This window comes from Girardinichthys multiradiatus, chromosome 2, assembly GCF_021462225.1.
Source record: "Girardinichthys multiradiatus isolate DD_20200921_A chromosome 2, DD_fGirMul_XY1, whole genome shotgun sequence".
In the NCBI taxonomy this organism is placed as follows: Eukaryota; Metazoa; Chordata; class Actinopteri; order Cyprinodontiformes; family Goodeidae; genus Girardinichthys; species Girardinichthys multiradiatus.
In genome coordinates this window covers 30,064,810-30,089,677 of record NC_061795.1, presented here as the reverse complement: position 1 = coordinate 30,089,677, position 24,868 = coordinate 30,064,810, and the positions used below count along the sequence as shown (strand labels likewise).

Below are 24,868 nucleotides of genomic sequence, written 5' to 3'. Positions count from 1 at the left end.
TTAAACAGCATTGAGAAATTGGCATGTTGACAGTTGATTGTTCTGTTTTTACATTTATGACATCTTTTATTCTCTGGAGCCATGTGCATGCACACACGCTCCCACATTTTTTGCACATCTGTTTCCTGCTTGCGAGTAGTTCTGAGTATGGTGGTCACTGTAGGGAGTATCCTCTGTGTCTGTGATGGCCCTTTCCATGACTCATCCTATTGTTCAGCACAACTCTCTCAGTCAGCCTTCTCCTGAATTATGAGAAGGTACATAGGGATGTTTTACTGCTGTCTTGAACCCCTTCCTCTCTCAGTGTAAAGTTCAATCAGACCCTTTGGTTCTTTTGTCTTTTTAGAATTTCCAGTAAACCTGTTATTGTACTTCCTCCAATAAAACTGATTCGAATATCAATACCTTTCAGGAGGATATCCAGGTCTATTTGCCTCCCAAATAAACAAAGCAATCGGAAGTGACTGATCATGTTGAAACTGGGAGTCTTAGTGAGCCAATTTAACAGAAGGGTGGTGGATAAGCAGATCCACAAACCCCTGAGTTGTAAGAAGATTATTCTTTATCACACAGAATACTTTGGATATTCAGTGTGTGGCAACAATAGACAGAAGGCTTATCTGTTGTAATCAAAGAGAAGGGTGATCAAATCACTTGACTGCAGAAACAATCTCACACCAGACCACAGAAAAAATAATAGATTGCAGCTGAAATACAAATTAAAATTTTCCTGATATGAAGAGCTTTAAGAGTTCCAGAAGACTGCGCAAAATCAAGAAAACTTGGGCAAAATGCTGTTTAGAATGATGTTTAACTTAAATTAGTTTGGATAACAATATTCTTTGGTTCCAGGCCACACCAACCAAAATTGAAACCTGGGAGTTTGTGATGTGCAGACTGAAATGTCTTATTTTCAATAACTAAAAGCTTTTTTAAAGTGTTAAAACATTTAAATGAGAATTTGATAAAAACAAATTTAAAAAAATCTCAAAATCCAGAATGCCCCTCTATTGTCTTGTTGTAATTGTTAAAGTGTAATAGTTTTCTAAAGTTTACCAAGCATGATTTATTGCTATAAAGTAAAAAATTGTGTTCAAAGACTTCTGTAAGGAAATATGGTTATATAATAAATATCTCCATGGAGATTGCTCATATTTTTGTCAGATTACAGGTCATAATCTGTTTTATTTTTTAAATCAGCAGGTCTCGATGGGGATCAGATCCACAATCAATGGTAATAGGGTGTAATAGCAATTTTTTGGGAAATTAATATACAACTAAACTAAATTATCTATTAGATTTAAGCATTTTTAGGACTATATTTTAATAAATCTTTAAAATACAGAATGACAAGGAAAAATAAACTGATACATAATGGTTCAAAAACATGGCTTATTTACAGGTGAAAAAATTGAAGTTATTAAGTTGACAGACTGACGGGACGAAATAGCAACCAATAGCTATGAAATGGGGCTATGAATAATCATCAATTCTGTATATTTACAACTATAATAAGCTTTTTCCATAACACACTTTGTACATAAACTTCTAAACAGAAATTCAGCTTTACAGGGAAATTGTTATGCCTCATAAAAATGCATTCTTCTACGTCTCTATTTCCTCTAATTGTACATTTCATAGAAAATGTTGCTTCATGGAGCTGCACGCGCTCCATCTCCGCCCCGCCCTAAGCTCGTGGGGTCCCCCCTCTGATCTAAACCCGCGGGCGGATGACAGAAAAGAAGCGGTAGAGGAGGAGGGGTCAGCCCATTGCGTCACAGAACCCCTCCCTCCCACTTTAAATTTACAATTTCTATGGGTCCTAGGCTGAGTGTGCGTGTGTGCGGTACGCGCTCGAGCTATTGAACAGTTTTTGCCAAAGGAGACACACCTCGACCCGAAGAAGTGATCCGGAGACGCACTAATGGTGCAAGAACCACTTTGTAATCTTAAATAATAAACGAGCAGAGTTGAAAAAGTCGCGTCAGGTTCTACTTTGAGGTAGGTGTATATGTGTGTATGTGGCTCTTTATTTTTTTTTTCTCTGTCGTGAGGGGTTGTTTCACAAGCGCACTAACAAAAGCAGCTGTCTGTCCCACCCCGCCGCTATACAGTGTAGAAGCTGGGGTGGGGGGCTTTAAAACTGAAAAAGTAACGAGTGCGGATGGAGCAGAGGGAGAATGAGATAGCAAAACACAAACTCTTGCTTCATTGTCTGCTATTGTTGCGGCACAGGACTGTAGGTACGGGACAGCAAACACGTTGGGGTAGTTATTGTTCAGCACGTACAGACAACTAGATCTTGCTCAAAACAGGGTGGCAGACTAATCTTAAGAGGAAAATGGATGAAGGAAAATTAAAATGTTTACTATCTCTGTTTGGCAGATTCAAGGAGATTACATTAATGAACATAAGCAGAATCACTATTGTTTAACTCGATTTCACACATTGAAGAGTTGCTCTGATTAGTTGGAGTTATGAACCAAGTTATATGCAGAAAAAATATCCACGCAAATCAGAAAAGGTGTGTTTTGATTCGTCTCAATCAGAGTCAGCTAATTTGTGTGTGTGTGTGTGTGTGTGTTTGTGTGTGTGTGACTACTGCTCTCTGTGTCAGATCTGACAACCATGTGCTGTCATCTGGCAGACTGACCAACTGTCATGTGAAGTGTTTCTGCATCGTCTTGAAGTTGGGAAATTTCTGTCTGCTTTCTGTCAAACTTTAACACTGAGCAAACAAGAGGGTGGAAAAAAAAAAGGAACCCAGCTGAAGCCAGAGTGTGTGTGTTTGCTGGGTGGAGGCTTTCTTGGGAACAGTGTGTGGTAAACTTATCTTCAGGTTAAGTAGTTCAAATCTGGATCATTAGATGAGAAGTGGCAAAAGCCGGTGGTGGTGGTGGTGTAGGTACGTTGTGGGGCAGCATGGTTGCACTTTGTGTGTGTGTTTAAAAAGAGGGGGGAAATTCTCGCACATGTGTTAGTCATTTGGAGAGGAGTTTGCTGAACGATTTACATCTGTTTTCTGATCTTTGAACACCCTCCTTCCTTCTCGTTTCTCTCGGCGAGCGTCTCTTGCTTGTCCTCAGTTTCCAGTAAAGGCAGACACTGTCACTGTGTGGTGGGTGTTTTTTTGTTTTTACTGAACTGCTCCGTTTTTATCATTATTGCACTCAAAGGAACAACAAATGAACACTTTCCATTTTCAACAAGGAAACTATTCAGTTTCATTCACATTTTCAAATTCCGATAAATGTGTTTGCACAGAATTAGGGTCTATGTTAGGCAGGGTAACCTCAAAAAAAAATGTAGGTTGTTAGGTAGAATATAGATGTGTGTGCAGAGGAGGGGTATAACCAGCAGCCACGTGTGTTAATGCTGTCCACCATAGCCCAGCTGATTTGTCTGTGGGCACAAAATCCTCATTGCTCAGCGGAAGGCCCTGATCTTTACAACCTACAACCGCAGCTCTACTCTATCAATGTTTAGGGGTGAAGCTATGAAATTAGTTTTTTGGTGACATTTTGGCCACTGTCAGTGAAAACTACCCTTTTTTATTTTTAGTGTTCTCTGATTAGTGAATGTGTAAAAGTGGTTTTGGGTTTACCTCACACATCTTCTGCCAGCCCAGTTTTAGTTTGCACAGAAATACTTTGTGTGCAAACTTCATTTCTCTTTCAGCTGTCAAAACTGGGAACCACAAGACAAGATTTGTTTGAAACCATTATATAACACTTGATGCCAAACTATCGCATGTTTTTGCATAATAACAAGGAGTTAAACTTGTCTGCTGATAAACCACTAGGTTCTATTTTTCAGAGACTGTGGTGGCACTTTAAGTCATTGTATATTAAATCATTGAAATTCTGCATATGTTTCCTTAACAGATCGCTCATCGTTGCTCTTTTTCTCCAAAACTGGATAAGCAGGTTTAGTTTAGGTAAAAATGGACATCCTTTTCTTCTATCATATCAACTTTCATATCAAGAAAGGCACCTTTTGATTTCTTCTGCTATTATGGCATCATTTTGGTAGGTCTTGCTAGTTTTCCCACAGATGTGCTGTATCTGTGACCGGGCCCTACTTTGGCGGTAGAGATGGACTGATCAGGCTTGTCCTGCATGGTGCATCACTTGTGATGCAACCCAAACACAAATGATGCAATCACTGAATCCTCTAACAGGCCAAATAATCAGTTTACTGTAGTGCAGTTTTGTTGCTATGGTGTTAGATGATCACAATCCAGGAACTAGTTGACAGACAGCCGGTTACAGGCTTCTCTGTGTGTTTGTTTGAATGGCAATGCAGGGAGTGGGGTAAAACAATTAATGTAAAACGCCAGGCATGCAGTGTTTTGTTCAGCTGATTAATTTATCGAGTACATACTGAGTATGCATACCAAATACTGAAGCCCAGGCATGAATGTGCACACCTAAAGAGAGTGATCTTTCCAGAAGAACTGCATTGATTTTCCTGCTCTTATGTCAAAGCTTCAATCACAATAAAGCACCATTACTGCACTTGCTGGTTGTGCATCGTCTCGGAGATGGATGGCACACGTACCCACACGCAAACTCTGAATGCTTCCCTCTTTGTTGCTTGTTAGGCTGAAGTAAAGTGAGATTGGGAGTAAGCTTGTGTTGGAGTAAGATTCTTGTGGGATAGGATCAAAATGTATGACTCCAAACACAAGCAGGAACACGGAAAAAGATAAGAGACACTCTCTTGTTTATTTTAAGGAGTCTGCGAGGTTTCTAGTATTTATGTTTATAGGAAGGGAAAGTTTAATCTGATTAAAAAAACACTACATTATTTCTTTTTCTTTTAACTACCAGTAGACATCTCGATGTGCTGTACTTTGTATCTTGTGAGGCATCAAATCAGAGTGAACAAAGAGTCTTCATTTTTGGCCTCTTTGTTATCTCAGCCTGTGTGTATGTGTGCACGTGCCCACTACTTGCACCCTGTGTGTGTGTGTGTGTGTGTGTCTGCCGAGCTTGTCTGGTTGCTCAAGGTAACAGTTGTTATTGGGGTTTTCTCTCCTGGCACGTCAACAAAGGATAACCTCCCTGAAACACTCCCTGGTGTGCCCTCCAGCCAATAAGATTTGAGGTACCAGCTGGGCTCAGCCAGTAGACAGCCAGGAGGGGCGGGACTCGGCTCCATGAGGAGAAAAACAGCAGTTAAGCACAAAGCTTTGAATCTGGAACTGGAAGAGACACAGCCATAACAAAGGGTCTTCCCTAAAAATTAAACAGGATTTCACACTGCTAAGCTACACACAACACCTCTGGTTAAAGCTCAGTAGTAGGACACTGCCTTGCAAAAGTATTCATACCTCTTGAACGTCTGCAATTTTCTTTTAAATTACAACCACATTACTTTTCATCTGAAAAGTGTGGCATGCATTTGTTCTCAACCTTCTTAACTCTGCTGATCAAGTGCTACCAATTGTTTAGCGGTCACAGCATTAGTAAATAAACTGTATCTGTGTGTAATGTGACAGCATTAGTTAATACACTGCATCACAACCACAAGGTATAAGACACAGGCCAGAAAAGCAGCAAAGAGGCGTATGGTAACTCTGGATGAGATGCAGAGATCTCAGCTCAGGTGGGAGAATCTCTTTACAGGACAAGTATTAGTTGTGCACTACAGCTTTGGCCTTTATGAGAGGAGTGTAAGGCAGATTTCTCCTCCTGCTTGCTTCATGCTCCATGACTTGCTCTTTGCTCGGATCAAAACTGCGCTTTCAAGTTTCTTCCCTGCTCGCAAATTCTTTTTGCTCTCTCTCAGATTAAAGTCGTATCATCTCCTAGCTAACATATCAGCCAATAGAATGACAATGTGCAAATGCTAGGTCACAGGCTTTTTTGGGGTGCGCTTGCTTATTTGTGTATTTGAAAGAAAGCAGAAGTTTTGAGTGAAAGCATTACTAAGTTTGAGTACAAGCAGAATGAAATCCTGCTCTCAAATTGAAAATATGTGCTCTTGATTTTTGGCCCAAATAAGATGGTCTTTATCCAATCTTAATGAGCTTGAGCAAAGAGAACTGGGCAAAAATATCGGTTTCTGTATAAATATGCCAAGCTTGTAGAAATAAACCTCAAGTCGTGCACCTATAATTTCTACAAAAGGTGGTTCTCAAAATTATTCACCCACCGGAGCTGAGAACAAATTGAAAAAACATGTTTCAAGCCATGTATTTTCCTTCTATTATACTTTTATGTGCTACTTTGTGCTGGTCCTTCACATACAATCCAAATAAAATACATCAAAGTTTGTAGTTTTAATGTGAAAACATTTCAATAAGTTCAATGGGCATAATAACTTTTACATAGCAGCGTATTAGAGCTGTAATTAGATGCCTGATATGTGATATATAAGCACATGCTTACATCAAAAGTCCAACTGTCCTGTGAGTATTGTCCCTGTGTGTCACTAATGTCTGGATTCAAAGCAGTTGTCATGCTCATCTGTCTTCTGATGAATCCACCTGTTCTCAATAGATCTAAGTGCATATACATACAGGAGCATGTGCCAGGGCCAGCTGTGAAATAGTACAGACCTGCTTTTTGTGTTTAGCTGACAGTTGTGACCCTTCACAAGTTATTCAGGACATGTGTTTAAGCCAATAGCATGACTTCACATGAGTGTGTGAGTATATGTAGGTCTATGTGGGTTCCCCTGTTTCTGTCCATGCTTGCTGTTGTGTGCCCAAAGCAATAATCAGTGTGCCGGATCATCACATTCCTGCTGCGTGACTCAAAGTCATGTCTGTGCCTTTTGAATCCATCCCATTCTCTCCATAATCTGCCTGACCCTGGGGCTTGTACAGTCTTTGCACAAGTCCTTGCATGAAATTACTTTAGTCAGCCCTGAATGCAAACTGTCAAACCATCTGACCATGTTTATCAAGCTGTGGATAAAATATGCTGAAAACATCTGAACAAAAGGAGCTAAAGCTGTGGCGTGTGGATCGCACCTGGACACAACATCTGATAGAGCTGCATATTTGCTTATCTAACAATCAACTCTTAAAAGCTACACGCGCTTGCGGTGAAGCTAATCAGATGAGTCAAATTCTTCTAGAGTCGTAGCACCAGAGCAAAAAAGACCCAACAACAAAGTATGTAGAGTAAGGCTGCATCTCCTCTCCTTGTGTTAACCATGTGCCTACACCAGCCTACCCCTGTTCCTTGGCACTTGATACAAAGTTAGGTGTGTCCTCGTTAGGGTTGCAACCTTTCTGGAATTTTCAGTGTTGGAAACCTTGAATGGAAATTAATGGGAATTATTAATCATTCATTTATTTATCCCATTCATGCTCTCACCATTCCTCCATCACATATATTTTAATTTTGCTCCAGATTAACTTCTCATGGGAAGCTTCTTTGAAGTTTTGTGGAAGAGTAATGGGCATCCCTAACAATCCTAGTACCTATCAGGATTTCTTTCGTCCCCGATACCAATCCGAGTCATTTAAGAAATGCATTTGCGGATACCAACTACCAGTCTGATACATTATTAAAGTTAACCCTGTAGCTGCAGAACCCTGTGCAGAAAAATAACAAAAAACGCGCCCCTCAATATTAGATCCTATAGTGACTGTCGGTAGTATCTGGTTTTTTTTTTTGTTAAAGTGACATTTCTTGCCCCAACAGGAGTTTAATCAGTGACACATCTGACCCAACATTAACAGCTTTTAAGTAAAGTTAAGTTCCTGCTGCGTGTGATGTTTTCTTATAGCACAGTTTGCTAAGGAGCTATACTAATATACTCTTTTGCTCTTTGTAAGGACATTTGACCACAGACCAGAGCAGGTCACATGACAAACACCGATTGGAAACAACAGCTACTAATGTAGTCTTTCTTTCAGTGATTGATACAAACTGGAATGTTCCTTTTAGGCAGTATTTACTAGGTGTTGCCAATTCCTAAACAGATGCAGTGTTTATATTCCCATTCAAGCTGTAAAACCGGTTATGAAATTGTTATGTAACTAGCATCGTTAGTGTACTTGCCAGTTAGCTTTTAAAGAGGAACTAAACCCCAAATGAACCCTTTTTTTGCAGATAAACTGTATAAACTGGGCCTTAAGGGTGCTATCTTTATGTTACTGTGCTAATTTTCCTAATCTAGTGTAAAATTGTTTAATTCTGCAATATTTGTTCTAAAACCTTCTTAGTGTTGCCCTCTTAGGGTTGAACAGTGGCTACTGCAGTTTAATTGGTTCAAACAGTACAGCTTGGTACATGCTTACGTCATAGCCCCAACATTCCGGTATGAAACAGTCTCACTCAGACACGCCCCGTAGCGTACCTTTACTGCTGCAGCAGCTCCAGCTTCGGGCATCGCCGAGTCAGTGCCTTGAGCCACCGGATCAAACTAATAATGCTCAGGCCCGCTGGACTCCATAAAGCCTCTCTTAACCTCTAGTGACAAGGGGGGTGAAAAATCCTCCACCTCCAAAGATCTATCTGTGGTGAAACTACCAGTGTCGCTCTGCTCACCTTCCATGTTTTAATATGTCAGATTAAGCTAGCTGCAACGTTCCCTCATCCTCCTGATGACACCCCAACTTAACCCCCTCCGCTCATCCTCATGCTTGGCTTCACCCACTTTGGTGGCATTTTTTTCAAAATTTCTCTGGGGCGGAGTTTATGGGTGTGTCCCAATTCGGGGGCTGGATCCTTCGAAGGCCGTATATGTAGGCCAACTACATCACAGCGCGGCGACGAAGGCTGTCCCAATTCATGAATCCGTCTGAGACTCCTTGAAATGTGGCCGACAAATGTGTCCTTCTTTTGCCCGATTTGAAGGTTGGGTCGTGAGTATCCTTCGTGGTCCATCATTTCCCATGATTCATTGGGGGTCGAAGTGGATTGGTCAAGCAGGGGCAGCCATGGTGGACCACAGCGGCAAAATCTGTGATTAAATTGTGAAAAATTACACTTTCTGTGACACAAATGAACTTCTACAGTGTTTTTAGTGCGGGAATATAACTATGTAGACGTGAAATATCTGTTTGATTTATCAAGACATCGCTTCATTTCAAACGTGCTCCGAAGTGTTAAGAGTTTGCCCCTCCCGCCGTGGTAACTGCCGGCTTGCCTCAACAGCCTTCCTGGCGTTGAGGCTAGACCGTCCTAATCCGCAGCTGCTCACTTCCGGCCTCCGTGATTTTAGCGATCGACGAAGGACCCAGCCCAAGTAGAGCGGGTCCTTCGAAGGATCCAGCCCCTGAATTGGGACATACCCATTAATTTACATGGGGTTTAGTTCCTCTTTAAGCATTCCCCTGAAAACTACGTTTTAAATGTCCAGCCCTTCCATTGCAGCACAAAAACACATGGCAAGCCTTACTGCTGCGTAAACCAATAAAACATCGGTTTAGGAGTTTGATTTAAACCAGAGAGGTGAAATGATATCAGAATCAGAAAAGCTTTATTGCCAGGTACGTTTTTGGACATACAAGGAATTTGTTTTGGCGTAGTCGGTGCAATACAGTACAAATTAAACAGTATAAACATATCTACAATATAATATAAATATATGTGCACAGTTTTAAGTGAGTGAGAGTAAATATAGAGCAGTATTGGGTGCGAGAGCAGTACAGCAGTGCAGATGATCAGTGTGCAAGTATGGCAGTGCAAGTAAAGCAGGAGTCCAAGCTGAGCGTTAATGTAACACATAGAGTTACATTAGGGCTTAAAATAGATGCTAACTATTGCTCCTTTTCCAATGGCTCGTTTTAGGTGGCGCAGCTCCACTCCACTCGGTTTCGCTCTACTCGATACAATACCAGTTGTGTTTCCACTGACCCACTAATGGCTGGAGCTCCGCTTCCAGCAGTCAGTGTAGTGGGCTGTGCTGCTATTCACGTTACTGTGCGACATTGTCTCATTAACATGATCTTGCGTGAAACAATAAAAAATAAATAATTAAATAGAAAATAAAAACATATAAATAAACTAAATACTAATCGTGTTTGTATTATTGTATGTGCAAGAATGTCTTATATATGCATTCTGCGTCTGGTGAAGCTGCAGAGTTTGCCCGAAGAAGTTACAGTTTTGGGCTTTATGAGGAAGTTCTTTACTCAGCCATGGCAAGGACAAGGATATTAAGGACTTTAAAACCGCTGATTTTTGACCACGGTGAAGTTAGTTTTAGGTTGGATTTTGGATATTTGTGCTCTGCGGATTCAGCGGAGACCTCCTTCTGTTTGATCCGATGAAGGCAGTCTGATTACGGGCAGCTGCTCTCTGCCTGCTCCCTTCTCCTGGAGACGGTGGTTCACTTAAGGACCATCAATAAATTTCCAAACCAAACACGCTGTTTCATGGTTGTTTTGTGTGTTTTGCAGGAAATGTTTGTGTGCCTGAACAGCTGATTTTATGTGTGATCAGCTGGTTTAAGAAATTATTCAACACAGCACCCGCCTGCGTGTAATTCAGATATGATGTGTCCTTTTTCTTATTTTTCAGCCTTCAAACATAGTTTATTATTTGTAAATAGTAAAATTATATTTAGATTTGACTCGCTCCAGCCATTGTGGTCCTTAATATTATTGTAGTCGCTTTTGAGTATTATTAACTTTTCGCTTCACTACCTCATTTAAAACCTTCTCATTTCTCCTGGTTCCATGGCCAATCAGCAAACAGCAGTGTGTTCACATCACATGTAGTCCATTCTCAGCCCCGGTCGTACCTGCTCAGGAATAGGGACCAAAAAACTAGGTACCGGTACGAGTAGGGCCAAATCGAGCCAGTGGAAAAGGGGCATATGGTAACAAGCAGGGCTGATCTTCAAATGAAGGTTACACTGTCAACTCACAAACAATTGAAATCGGGTAAACCTCGATTAAACCCGAGAATGGGTCTAACATTTTTCCAGAGTAAATGCGAAAGGTTGTTTCATTGGGGAACATAATTTTATTTGCACGCAATGTTTAAAAACATCAACGGTAAAGGTATTAAGGTTCCTCTATTTGAGTTCAAAATCAGAAGTTACAGATTGTGATGTAGAACAGTGGAGTTTTTATCTCTTACTACTTCTCACATGGTATATAAAGTTCAGCAACCTGTTTTAGCAATGTTCTTGATCTCAGAATAAAGATCACTTCTGACAGTCTACTAATGTCCACTTCGGGGAAAAAAAACTGTATGCTGTTTGTGGAAATCTTATACACAACGTCTATTGTCCTGTTTGCATTTGTGAACTTGTATCATCTGCACAAATGCACAAGAAGAAAAGCAACAGAAGAAAGCAGCAAACCTTTTGCAGATAAAATCACAACACTAAAAAAGTAAGAATGCTTTGTGGACTAACATGGGTTTAAAAAAGGCCAGCATGCAAAATTAGCCATTTTGAATAACACGGGGCAGTAAAACAGTGCTGTGGTTGACTTTTAAAAAAAATAAATAAACAAGCAGTTGGGTTTAAAACAAAAAGGGGAACAAAAGAGCCACATTGAAGTCCCTGCAGCTATTACTGAATTCCTGCTAGTTTTCAATGATCCGTTGTGTTCATGAAGCAGATGTAAAGTTTGGTATTTTAGTAGATGTGTCCCAAACGCTGATACTCCCCTATGACCAGCAGCAAGATTCTTCACATCAAGTCTAGACTTCACAGTTTTGCGATAATCAAAGTAATCATGTTTTTAGTTCAAGTTACTCTCACAATCTAAGTGGATAACCTTTTTCCTTAAATGGGATTTTCTAATGCATCCATTAAGCTTATTGAGATTAAAAAATGTAGATTTATATGGATATGTTCAACTGATTTTGGCCCATACGTGGTTTCGGAGGTTTTGGAGGTGTGTTGGTCAGAAACATTTTAAATGATTTGGGAAACCTGGGCTGACCCAACTTCGTGTATCTGTAAAGCTAATTTATCAGGCATAAAAATGTTCATGTCTTTTTTTTGTAAGTTACGTTTTAAGTCTTTTGCCCCAAGTCAAACTTTAAATCTCTATTTACCAAAATTCAAATTTTACTATTAGATACATGCCATCTGGTCTGCCTAAGATATCATTATTCTTAAGTCCAATTTAACACATAAACTTTATCTTTATTTTTCAGAACATTTGATATTATTTGGGATTACAACTCAACAATGAACTCTACTTGAACAGAAATCCTTTCATGGTCACTTGCCTGCTGCTGGATTTTTAGGTCTGGTTGGTCCGGTCCAAATTCTTTTTATATGCTTTCTTCTGAATCAGAAGCTTCATAAAAAAAATTTTTTTTTTAAAATAAATGATTGAATTTTCTTTCGCTCCGCCATTCTCTCCAGTCATGTTGCTGTTGTCTGACTGTTCCGTTTGCATCCATATGTTTCATTGACGTTCGTGCCTCTGAACTACCAGGGGCGTGACTTTGACTGATAGGTGTCATAAAAGAATCTAATCAGATGAAGAATGACACAAAATGCACTGATTTGCCACGGGAGCAGAGAGCTGCGCCCGGAGGAGAATCCTTAAGTAACCAATTAGAGATCGGGATGAAGTGACATGGAAACCAAAAGTTTAAGAACATACATACACCCTCGTTTGGCCAGCGTCCTTCACTGTATTCGAATGTATTCAGGCCTACACAAAGCAAATAACCCCAAATAAACCCAAAATGCAATGGGAATGGTAAAAAAATCAAAAGTGAGACTCATTGTATGAGTGAACAGATGTGATCATTTGTATTTCATAATTTATGTTTATTGAATCTATAATTTTTTCCCACAATTTTGATGGGGCGGCGCCGTAGCGCCCCCTATTAACAAGCCACCACTGGTTATAAGGTATGTGATAAATTACAAACTAAAGAGCAAGGTGTGATGTAGCGATGGAAAAAGAGAAAATACAGAATTTCTGATGAAACAGAGCTCCTCTCACTGACACATACCCTTGGAAAAACCTGTTCGTATTGTGTGTATTGCAGTTGAATATATGTATAGATTGCATTAACTCCGAGGAGAACACAACTTAGAAATTATGTACACCTACAGACTTAGTTTCACCCATGATTTCATAAAATCTTAAACTAAAATTGGATGTGAAGTCTGAAGCAACAGTTCGCTGTCTAATTTTAGAGTTGCAGAACCTTGCATGCTTTGATCGAATGCTCTTAACCAGCAGGCCATAATGTGACTAGGTTCCATAACACTATAGAGCTGCCTTGTTGGCCCCTAATGACTTCAGTATTTTATGCATCGGCAGACAAAAAACTTTCGGCTTAGCTAGAAACTGAGCTGTCACATGATGCAATGACTTATATCCTCATGTGGGTGTTGGCGCACGTTTGCTGGTCCGACATCAGACTGTAAATTTCCCACACCCCCTTCATCTCCGCGGTGACATTGTTGCATAGTGGGATCAGAGGCTGTTTTGTAGAGGTCAGTACATGAGGCCCACAGAATTTCCCTGTGCTTCTTCTCCGTTGCTGCTTACCCCCAACTTTAAGGTAGGAAATGCCATTTCAATCCCCAAAACTCCCAAGCATGGTTTTGATCAAACATATTTTCCTCACACGTAAACCAGCAACATAAGAGTTACTGAACACAAGAGTTTTGGTACGTCTTTTCACAAGGCAGACCTGTAAACAAGCATGTATGTACACGAGGCTTCTTGGAAATGATCTCATTGTTAGAGCTCGACCTTCCAATCTCCGTCTCTGTGTGACTTTTTACAGGACCCTAACTAGCACACACTATTGCTCTCTTTCCCCGCGTCCCTCCTGAACTGTCAATTAAAAGGCCATCTATGTGTGCGTTTTATTTATGGCTCATTGGCCGCTTCATTAACAGAGAGGCTGGGAGGTGCATAGCCGGATCAGTCCAGCTTGTAGCGCACAGCAAGAGGGAGGGCAGTATGTATGTGACACTTCAGGGAGAGAACGAATTGGGGGTGGGGGTTACTTTCGGGGGGGTATTGATGATGCATCTTTCCCCCGAGGGGTGGACCTCCCATCTGTGAGTGGGCTGACTGATAGATCTGGCCAAGAAGGAGAAGGAATAAGAAGCAAGGGATTGAGAAAGTATAGATAATATAAAACACATGTAAAACATATACCCTGGTTTGTTTACCACTAAGAGTACTGTTACAGAAGCGTTTTAGGCTCTTTTTGTCTCATAAAGGGTCTGTAAATGGATGCTTTGCATCTTAAAATCCTCACGGTTGATGATGTGGGTGTGGTCTCCATGTGTTCACGACCAATGACAGCTGACTGCCCTACCCCACCCTGTGCAGTTCTGTTTGTCCCTGTATCTTTGAGGAAAACTGTAGGCTCAGATGGTGAAGGAGGACACAAACTGCTCTCATTACCTTCATCCTCTCTTTTCTGGAAAGCTGTGGAAGGAAGAGGGGCAATTGTGACTTAAGACCAATAAATGGCCAATATTGAGTTTTTCCAGTCTGCCCATCCTGGCACAGATCTCAACATAAATCTGTCAAATAATTTATTTCTTCTTTCTTCTTGTTCCTAATGACCGACTTTCTAAACTGTTTCTTTCCATATGTCTACATAGGTTCTCCCACCCATTCTCATTAGCCTTCCTTCCTATCTGGGATAATCTGTGAGAGCAGAAAGTATCTTGGATGCAAACGGAAGTCAGTATCTTACTGATTCCTGTTTTGACTGACTATAGCACATAAATGACAAAAATGTGTTGCAGGTACTATGATACAGGTAGTAGTTTTGAATCAAAATTAAAATTAAGAAGGTGTTAGTTGTTTGCTGATGCGCTAATGAATGGAAAAGAGTGGGAGTTCTCAGTTTTGATGCATAATAATAGAAAAAGAAACGGTTAGTGATAATCCATGGAATCAAAGTACAGTTCTCTGATTCCAATCTTTGGTCAATTGATTGGTGTTTTTGATGCACTAGTTTATGTAAAATAACATTGTGTGTGGAGGAATTTTCTCAGTGGATGAAGAACCTGTGAGATTCCCGTTCACCTATAAATCAAAACAAGATTTTATGGTTTTATTTTTGTATCGTTTTACGGCTGAAGCACAAACTAAAGCATCAATACCTCCGCACAACAGTGTAGGAAGGTGCCACATTGACACATTTCCATCGAGTGTATGATTAGGTGCTTCACTTCCCCGTATCTGTGCACTGTTGTCATCCTTGTAGGAGTTTAGAAACACAACAACTTACTCAACTGTATGTTCTCACCTCCCAGTGGAAATTGGTAACCCTTGTTAAAAGAAATGTTTTGGTACCTTTGCTAAAGTTTCCCGAGGCACTAAAAGCTATAAGTGCTTTTCTGACCAACTCCAAGAACATAAACGCCCCAGGGTATTATTTTTTTTTGGCTAAAAGATTATATCAGCTCAGATCGTTTTGCAGTCCCGCTGAAGTTTAATCTGGGTTGTTTAAGCAAATTAAGTCAGCCAAAGTGTCCCTTGCAGATCTCACTGAAGTGTTGGAGCTGCATGGATCAGGCATATAGATTAACCACTAGAAGTAAAGCCCTTAAGCTATTAATATAGCCATATTAAGGTTGTTGTTTCAAAAAACATATTTTAATTTAACATTTAAAAATGTGGGCTGCACGGTGGCGCAGTTGGTAGCACTGTTGCCTTGCAGCAAGAAGGTCGTGGGTTTGACTCCCAGCCCGGGGTCTTTCTGCATGGAGTTTGCCTCTTCTCCTCTTGCATGCGTGGGTTCTCTCCAGATTCCTCCCACAGTCCAAAGACATGTTTGTTAATTGGTCTCTCTAAGTTCCCCATAGGTGTGTAAATGAGTGTGTTCTTGGTTGTTTGTGTGTTGCCCTGCGATGGACAGGGGACATGTCCAGGGTGTACCCCGTCTCCCGCCAATAGACTGCTGGAGATGGGCAACAGCTTCCATGCGACACACTATGGAAGAAGTGGTAGAAAATGACATTTTATAAATGTTTACATTGCATCAGATTCAGCTGCTATCATCAATTCTTCTTCAGAGCTGTTTAACAGATAAAACTGTTAACAGTGGCGTATCTCCACTGCTACTTTGAGAAGAACAGAAATGAGATTGTGTGATAAATGCCCTGCTTGGCTCATGCAGCGACAAATGATGCAATCAGTTGGCACAGCGCGAGCACTCGGCCCCTCTAAGAACAGTCCTGTCTATCATTCGGTACACTTTCACACACGACCACAAGTGCAAACACCACTATTGATTTGCTTCTTTTTAAATCAAACAGCCTTGCTTTTTTATTTAAATTTCATGCAGGAAGTGGAGTAGCATGATGCAGTTTCATCTATGCCCAGATTTAACTTTTTGAACCAGTGTTTTTTTTCCTCCTGTGTGCAGTATTCTTCAAATTAGGATGTTTTCTGTCATTAGGCTCTAAAGTTTCAAACAAGTCTTCAGTCAGACATTCGACAGACTAAAGGAAGGGGTTGAGTCTGCGCTGACCCACTTTTTCTGTTTAGTTTCTGTTGTTTTAAGCTACAAACCATCTGGTTTTATCTCTGAATGCTCGAGCATAGTAAATTATCTGAATGTTAGAGACGTCTTCGTGGATATCTTGGAGAATGTTCCTTTTGAAAGTCTCGTTATCTATGTTTGTCTGTCGTCTCTGTAGTGAGGGTGTGGCTCCAAAACTAATAAACAATCTGTTTTAATGGGATTCCTGAAACTAAACTAATCTTTGACCTACAACTTCTGCACTGTTATTGAAACCCTAAATAGCTTTTTTGATGCACAGATTGAGTGTTCCTGCAGTATTTTACAGTTCAAAACATCACACAGCATAAGCTGTCTGTGTAAGAAGCCATCAAGAAATTGTCAGCATGGCCTTTGCTGTTTTTAGCCGTTAAGGGGCACTATAAGGGACATGAAGTAAAAGATGTTAAACATCTAATTATAAGTCTGGCTTTAAGCAACGCTCCAATTTGAGGGTGCAGGTTGCTTTTGAACTCTCTATGTTACTTCCTCTCTCTCTCCCGGGGGCACAGAGGAAGTAGGAGCAGATGTGTTACGCTAACGGACACAGTGACAGCACTGCTGGTCTTGAAGTTGCCTCTGCATTGACAAACGACCCAGGATGTATTACACAGCTCAATAAACTGCTCCACACCATTTCATAGGCAGCCATGTTTTTTTTAATTAATTACAGGAGGTCTATATGTGCAAAGACCAGCGCATTAGAGTTAAAATGTCTGTTTTTTTGGAAACGGACGTAACATGTTCGAAACATTGTATTAAAAGGTGATAGTCATGCTTTTATGAATTAAAGCTGTGGTTCCTGAAGTTTCTATTAAAAGTACCACCTCGGCACAGAACAAGTTTTCTTAGACTTTTTAGTGTTGTTGTTGTCTAAAGAATAAAGAATAGAAAGAAATGATCTTATCTATTGCTTTTGCTCGATTGGTTCAAGGATACAAATAAAATTTTGTGTTCCTGACAGTTACTGAGAAGTTGAAATTTCCAAGTTTGTAGTTGAAAAAAGTACCAGAAAGGTCCCCAGAAATGTGAATTCTGAGCAGTGAAATCAGAGGTTTCTCACTAACCCACACCCTCAAAATGCAACATGGCTGACGTGCAAAAACTGTAAAAAACTGTTTATTGACATTTCAGACTATTTTGCATCACGTAGAATTGTTGCCAAACAGTCCTATACAACCTAATTCAGGGAACATTAAGTTAATGTTGGCTTGCTTAAACATCTCACTTCTTCTGGCTCAGCTCAACATTAAAGCTAATATATAGCTTTAGAATAATTAATACCCAAATTCCTTCTGATTACCGTTGAAGGCAGCTCAGGTTACACCACTGCTACTTGCAACACAGTTTAAAATATGATAATTGTACTTAAAATGTGTCAGAGGATTTCTGACAGAGGCTTTTAAGACATTTCCGATATAAACCACAAAGGCATCAAGACCAACTGGAAAAAATAATTTCCCCCATGAATACATTCTTCAGAATAATGATATGACAATTTGTCTGGCTTTGTTCTACATGTTCCACTTCTTTGTTATGTAACCAACATAGTTTATTTACTTACTGTGATGCAGTAACCTCGACCTCTAGTGGTGTCTTCTTGTCATTACACTGGTCTTCCAAATCTGTTTTGAATTTGTACCCTTGTTATCAGCACGTGCAGCGAAACGCGTCTTTGGCTGAAACTGGCTGTGATTGGCCCGCTCACTGTTTGTTTTCAGTCCCTATCAGTCATAAACTATGAGCCATCAGGAGCCCTATGACCAGGCAACGCCTTGAAATCATAGGCGCCGGCTGCGAGATTGTTGCTGGTTTAGAGTGATTCCCCAGTCAGTCTGGGAATAGAAATACACAGGACGTTTTCTAATGATAGAAATGAATCCAGCTGATCTATAAATGCACTGTTAGACTACCTAACTGTTCTTTTAAAAACAAGCAGTTTTTCATCTCCATCGTTGTGCTGGCAAACAGGTCTTTGTTACATAAATCCATGGCCGAGTGCAGAAATAGTTCCTGTATTGATGAAGGGTTGGTTGTAATTGATTGATAAAGATTTCTATTGAAAGTGAGAGGGACAGAACAAATGAGGGAGGGAGTAGTGTGTGTGTGTGTGTGTGAGACAGAGAAACCGAGAGAGAGAGATGGCTATAAAACCGACTTTGGACTCCAACCAGCTCAGTCAGAGACAGCTGTGCAGGACGAAGCATTGCTTCTACCCGAGGCTCTGTAACCTACTGACAAACGTGACGCGCTTTAATTCCTTTTTCCTGAAAAACAGATTTCCATCACAATAGCCAGGATGGCGACTATGTTCAGATATCCTGTCTTTCCTCATCTGCAGGGTGAGTTGTTCATAGAGCAGATCTGTATAGTTTGTATACTTTGTTTTTGTAGTATTTATTAGTGGATTACTTAGCTGTTTTGCAGTGATATAACATGTTTTTAAGGAGGAAAAATTACTTTTTTTAGGCTGTTCCATAAGTATGGTTGAGCTCTATCTGTTCAGATTTAGTTTGGAGGAAAATACGCAAACAGTAGCTTAAAAAAAGGTTATATATTATGATGTTAAACAAACTCTGATAAAGGTAACAATCCAGCTTGCAAAATCTTAACCATGATCAGTTATATCATATTTCATGAATAAGTGGATGATAGGCGTTTTCCCACACAACAACTGTGCAAGTAGTTGTTAATTTGGATTTCTAATTCCCACCCCAAAGTGCAAAAATACTTTTATTTCTTTTTCTTTCTTTCTTTTTTTTTTTTTAGAAAACTGTTAATTATGGTCTTTGGCCAAACCGTATGTGTATTAGGGAAATGAATAGCCTTTATTTTGTTCAGTGTTATTAGCCTCTGGGCAAAAAGTCCACAAGCAACATCTGGAGTATTTAAAACCTGTATCAAAATGTATTAATATCTGGTGCTGTGCTGTCTGGGTTAATCTGTTGTATTCCAGATGTTTCTTTTACCAGATGACTGGAGAATGACATGTTCCACTTCACTCAGTCTGGAACTATTATGTAATGTCAGCGCCGAGTCCACTGATGTCAATTCAGAAACTTATGTCAGAGATTTAGGGAGATGCTGCCATTAGGATTTGAAATGAGGGTCGTTTTAAAAAAAAGTGTTTTCCTTTGTTGATGGACTCTGATTTTTGTCTCCAATATTTCCAATATATTATTATTATCATTATTATTATTATTTTAATCACACTAACCACTAATGTCCGGACATTGCAAATATTGTTCTGCTTTTCTTTCTGCACCCAAATCCATTTCCCAGCAGGACTTTTTTTTCCTAGCAGGACTTACTTTTTCTCATTTTCTTCTGTTTCTGCAGATCCTGGGAGGAGTGTCATGGCAGAACCGGACTACCTGGAGGGAGACTGTGATGAGCTCATCCAACCCAAAAAGCTGATCAATCCAGTCAAGGGCTCCCGGAACCACCAAGACTTACACAGAGAGCTTATTATGAACCAGAAGAGGTCAGGAAAAAACGCAAATCTTTCAGTCCCCCCCTAATCGTTGCTTACATTTCCTTATTCTTATCTGTTCCCTTGCAGGTAGCAACGCAACATTTTTTTTAATCGAAGTTTATGACCGAAGTAAAAGAAATCACGGTGTGAATGCAGAGTATTTTAAAGATGGTGATTTATTTATTTATGGGGCAGTGAAACTTTCTAGTTTATCGTTGCTATGCTATAACAGATGCAAAACAGGTTAGACAGAGGAAAAACAAACATTAGACAGTCCAGATCCACAATAATTTGGTTTCATCTTGACTAATAGGGGGCGAGCGAATCCAGTCATCATCTCTCCTGGTGTCCTAATGGTTTGTACAGACTGTCCCGATGCTTCTGCTGTGTGTCACTCTGACTGACCTCTCTGATTCAACCTCCAGCAGCATCAATACTTAGCTTAATACACAAAACTTTCATCAGAAGTATTACATAAAACAGTACAGGGAAAAAAAAAACTGGTTATGTAAATATCCCACACAAATGCAAATCCACCTGATTACATGGTGTTAATAAAAAATAAATCATGCAGCTTTAAGGTGGTATCAGTGGCCATCTGTGCGAGCGTGAATGCACATGTTCCAGCGGCTGTAATCATCCGTTCGGCACTGAATGTTTGTGTTTTCTCTCACCGTGCAGCAGTGGCCACTTTGTGCCTAAGCTATAAATAGCAGTGTAAATACTCATGAAGTTGACAGCTGTTCCCTACTCCGTCTTTAAACAGGTCAAAGACTTGGAACCCTTTGCAACAAGGATATCAAAGTGGGATTTAATGGGAAAACAAATTGAAAAGGTGACTTTCTAAACGCTGGGGAGTATTATTTTTCGGAGGGGTCTAGACAGTCTAAAGGGGGATTTTGGAGGAGGCCAAATTGTTATGATTGGGCTCTTTAGCAATTACTGATATAAAGAAATGTGACTTGATCAGTGGATTAGTCATAGTGATGATGGTGCGGAGGAGAGGCTGGCAGGGAGGGAGGGGTGGGTAGATGGTTGCATGGATGGATAGATGGATAAAAGGAAAAAAGAAACATGTTATGTAATCAAGATTACAAAACAGTCTCCAGCTGAGGGCCTTTCTCTGCCTCTGCTACCTTGGCGACAGTGACCCTTGCCACACACAAACAAAGAAACCGATGTGAAAGAATTTTAGAAATTCACCTACATCACTTATGTAGATGTGTACTGGGGGGAAGAAAAATGACCTAAGCATCTGTCTGTCTGTACTGGATGCCTTAAAGCTGCCCAGACACGTCTGTTATGATCTGTTCTTCCTTTGTGGTGCGTTGCTAAGTGCTTTCATAAGACATAAAAAAAAAAAACAGGCAGTTTTAACTGCAGCAGTGACTGTACCGAAAGTGACGTCTTGCTGTAAATGAACTCCCGCTGCATCTTGGAACATTCTGATCCTGGTTATATAATCTGCAGGATTTAATCATGCATTTAATTAAGATGCTGCTGGTGCTGTACTGTGGGCAGGTAGAAACACTGTCAAGATTCAGCTAGTTGTGTAAAAAAAGCCAGCAGTCATGAGAGAAATTTGATCATTTGAATCAGAAGGATTTTAAATCAGTTTATATGATAGATGGCTTTTCATCAAGCACAGCCTCTCCTAGAATAATTAGTAGCATTGCTGCTTGGGTTTTATGTGTTGCTTTTTCTCTGTTACAGTCAGTCTTGTTTAACAGTTCCAACCCTTCAGCTCTGCTTTTTCTTTTAATTTGGAGGAGGTTTGGTAGATTACGTAACTGTGCTCCTCTTATCTAAACAGTCCTACATTTTACCAGGATGACTCTATTGTCATTCCTAATTGTGCACCAATCCCTCTGGTTCCCCTCAGGCTTATATGGGAGAAATGTATTTTAGGATAGTTTAGAATGTAATATACAAGTAGCCAGCTACAGTGCCCTGCAGAACTATTCATACCCACTGAACCTTTTAGTATTTTAGTATACAAGGATGCATGTTTTTCAAAATCCTTTTTATGAATAAAATCTGAAAATTGTGGTAAGTGAATAAGTGTCTGCCCCACCTCCCTTTGCGCCAATATTCAGAAACACTGAAACAGGGTCATATTTAGGTGTGACAGTTCTTCTATCATTCTAACACGTCAGTATGTTTAGGGATGTCCTCCTGCTGGAAGGTGAGCCTCTGCCCCAGTCTCACAGGTTTTGCAGCCTCTAGCAGGTTTTCTTCCAGGATTGCCCTGATTTAATCTTCATTCATGTTCCCATCAAATCAGACCTGCTTTCTTCAGTGTTGCTACGCAGTCTGGGAAAATATGGAATTTAAGTGTTTTCCATAGAGTAGTAAGTTTCATTTTGGTCACATGTGAATGTACTTATTCACTTTATAGATTTGGAAAGCTAGAGGAGAGGTACCCAAAGGTCATGTACCTGGAGAACAACCTGTCACTCCAATTACACAGTCTTGATTCAGTGGAGCATCTATGCACCTGAAACTTTTCAGATTTTCATTTGTAATGATGTTTGGAAAACCATGTATCCCTTTCCTTCCACTTCTCAATTCTGTACTAGGTTAAGTTATTTATTTTTGTATTTTAATATAATCCCAGAAAAACACATTAAAGTTAGTGGTAATGTGGTCGAATGTGATTAAAATGTGAAGAAGTTCAAGGGCGTGAAAACGTTTGCCCAACACTTTGCTGGTTCAATCCCTTTTTCAGCCTAACAGAGAGTTTGTTACACTGGCGCCATCTCAAATTGGCCTAAATTCAGAACTTTTTTTTGGAAACACGATTGACATGTAATCCAGATGACGTAACACAGAGATACTATACCGACTAGAATGGAGGTCATGGTGTTTATCTGTTCTGAATAAATCGTTCAGAAAAATCATCCTCTAAATGCGGTCTGGAAATCCAATGAGCTTGTAGTACCACAGATTTAAGCTTGGTTCTAGTAACATGTTGTCTCACTGATTTATTGCTCTTTACTTTTCTCTCTCTCTGTTGTAAAGGGGCCTTGCTCCTCAGAACAAACCAGAGCTCCAGAAGGTTCTAGAGAAGAGAAAGAGGGAACAAGTTATCAAGGCCCAAAAGGAGGAGCAGGAGGCTCACAAGAAAAGGAGTGACTTGGAAATAGAGCTCATGAAGAGACAACAGAAACTAGAACAGGTAAACCCATTGATTGATCACTTTTTATTTTCAGTGCTTAGTTTACTTTTTGAACTATACACTGATTCATTTACTTGTTTGTCCATCGTGCAGCTTGAAGTGGAGCAACAGAAAATTCAGGAGGAACAAGAAAACACCCCCGAGTTTGTGAAGATGAAGGGCAACCTGCGCCGGACCAAGCAGGAAGCGGACGGGGAGCAGGGAGCCACCTAAAATCCAGCCGGGGCGGGAGGGGGGTCGGGTCTGGCTGACTGAGATGCAAAGGAGTGTGTGTTGTGTCTGTGGTAACACGGTGGTGACCTGACCAAGATGAACCTGTTGGAGTTCCCTTACCCAGCTGTTCCTTCCTGCAGCGAGGAGAGAGACTGCATAGACAAAAGATCCCTCCTCCGTCTCCCAGCAACGGACTGCCACCTATCCAGGAGCACACAGCGTCCCCCACCCCCTGCACAGGAGGCACCTAACACAGACATGTTACATGCTTTTCAACACAGGCCAGCAAGCTTCCAGTGAGCTCTAGTGGAGGTTCTAAACCCAACCCAATCTTGTTTTCGCTCTTTTTCTCCTCTGCGAGCTGTCGTTTCTATTTACTGTAATCAGTGTTGTCATTGTTGTTTTTGTTCTCAAACTCACAATCATAGAAAAATCAAAAAGTGGACACTGGATGGACTCTTAAAGCTGTGTAAATTAAAAGCCAAACAAATGTGCTTTTTTCTTATTTATGTTAGTAGCTTTTAGCCCAGGTGTAGGGGAGGACACTTTTAGTCATTCTGTGTTTTACTTTGTTTTACAGCATAGCACATAAAGCCAGAACAGGACAAAGGGAGTGTGTGGCTGTGTAAAAATATGCTTTATTGTTTGTTTGGTTTTTTTTATTCTGTACATGATTTTTTCCTCAGCTAATGCAATTTTAGGCAATAGTAGAACTCCCAGGCATGAGAGTGATCTTTGTTCTTTATATATTCTATTGTTTTGTATGAAAAAAATCGGTTACTTAATAAATAATTTACATTTTATTTGGCTTGTTGTTACTGAAGGCCCCTGAAGTGAATAATCAAGGTTTCATCATTGGAGAGCTCATTATGTTTTACTGTAGAAACGTTCAGGATCAAAACAGCCGTTTGCTCGTAAATGGATTACCTCGCCTTTCAACTAATGTAGAAATCAGATATAGATCTTTGAATATCCCAGCTCTAAGTTATCTATATCATTGGAAACAACTGCATTTCCTTCTTGTAGTCTTAAAGACTGTTTCCCTATCAGTTGTTTTGAGTTCTTGGTCAGGTTTATATACTGTAATAACAATTAATGTCCTTATCACAAGACAAATAACCATCCATGCAAACACACATTCCTATTGGCAGTCATTAGTTGGCTAACAGGCATGTTTGTGTAGTGTGGGGGTAAAACTATGTAGGTATTGAGAGAACCTGCTAAGCCAGCACAGAAAGCCCTGCACAACAAAGATTTGATCCAGAGACCTTGCTCTGAGCTGACAGTCTCACCACTCATCTATTGACTGTTTGAGATAGGCACCAATCCCTTGTGACCCTGCAAGGAATAAGTGGGTATTGAAAATGGTTAATTGTAAATACGTATTCCAGTCAAGTCAATGATGAACCCTGGCTTTGAGTGCTTGCTTTGCATTTGATTTTACCCACAAGTGTTCATTATAGTGGTAAAAGAGTTTTTTTTTTCTTAAATATTGCAGCCATTTTACAGATTTGAATCCGTCAATTATGTACACCGTAAAATACTATAGATAGAAAAAAATGCAACCCATGA

The 24,868-nt window shown here is 40.2% G+C and overlaps 1 protein-coding gene across 2 annotated transcripts; it reads left to right on the top strand.

Moving 5' to 3' along the window:
* The first annotated feature begins 1,814 nt into the window (after positions 1-1,814).
* On the top strand, positions 1,815-24,099 carry fam107b (family with sequence similarity 107 member B). Of its 2 annotated transcripts, none has more exons than XM_047353215.1 (4): positions 1,815-2,001; positions 19,770-19,914; positions 22,927-23,083; positions 23,177-24,099. In XM_047353215.1, the coding sequence occupies exons 2-4, from the start codon at positions 19,787-19,789 to the stop codon at positions 23,294-23,296; spliced, it is 405 nt and encodes a 134-aa protein (XP_047209171.1). In that variant the 5' UTR covers positions 1,815-2,001; positions 19,770-19,786; the 3' UTR covers positions 23,297-24,099. The 2 variants fall into 2 exon arrangements, with proteins under 2 accessions (XP_047209171.1, XP_047209162.1); XM_047353206.1 differs by lacking the exon at positions 1,815-2,001 and adding an exon at positions 18,601-18,772.
* Positions 24,100-24,868: the final 769 nt, after the last annotated feature.

Coding starts and splice junctions, on each gene's coding strand:
- fam107b (XM_047353206.1), top strand. CDS start 18,730: ATGGCGACTATGTTCAGATATCCTGTCTTTCCTCATCTGCAGG. Junction 18,773..19,769: donor TGTCTTTCCTCATCTGCAGG/GTGAGTTGTTCA, acceptor CTGTTTCTGCAG/ATCCTGGGAGGAGTGTCATG. Junction 19,915..22,926: donor CTTATTATGAACCAGAAGAG/GTCAGGAAAAAA, acceptor TCTGTTGTAAAG/GGGCCTTGCTCCTCAGAACA.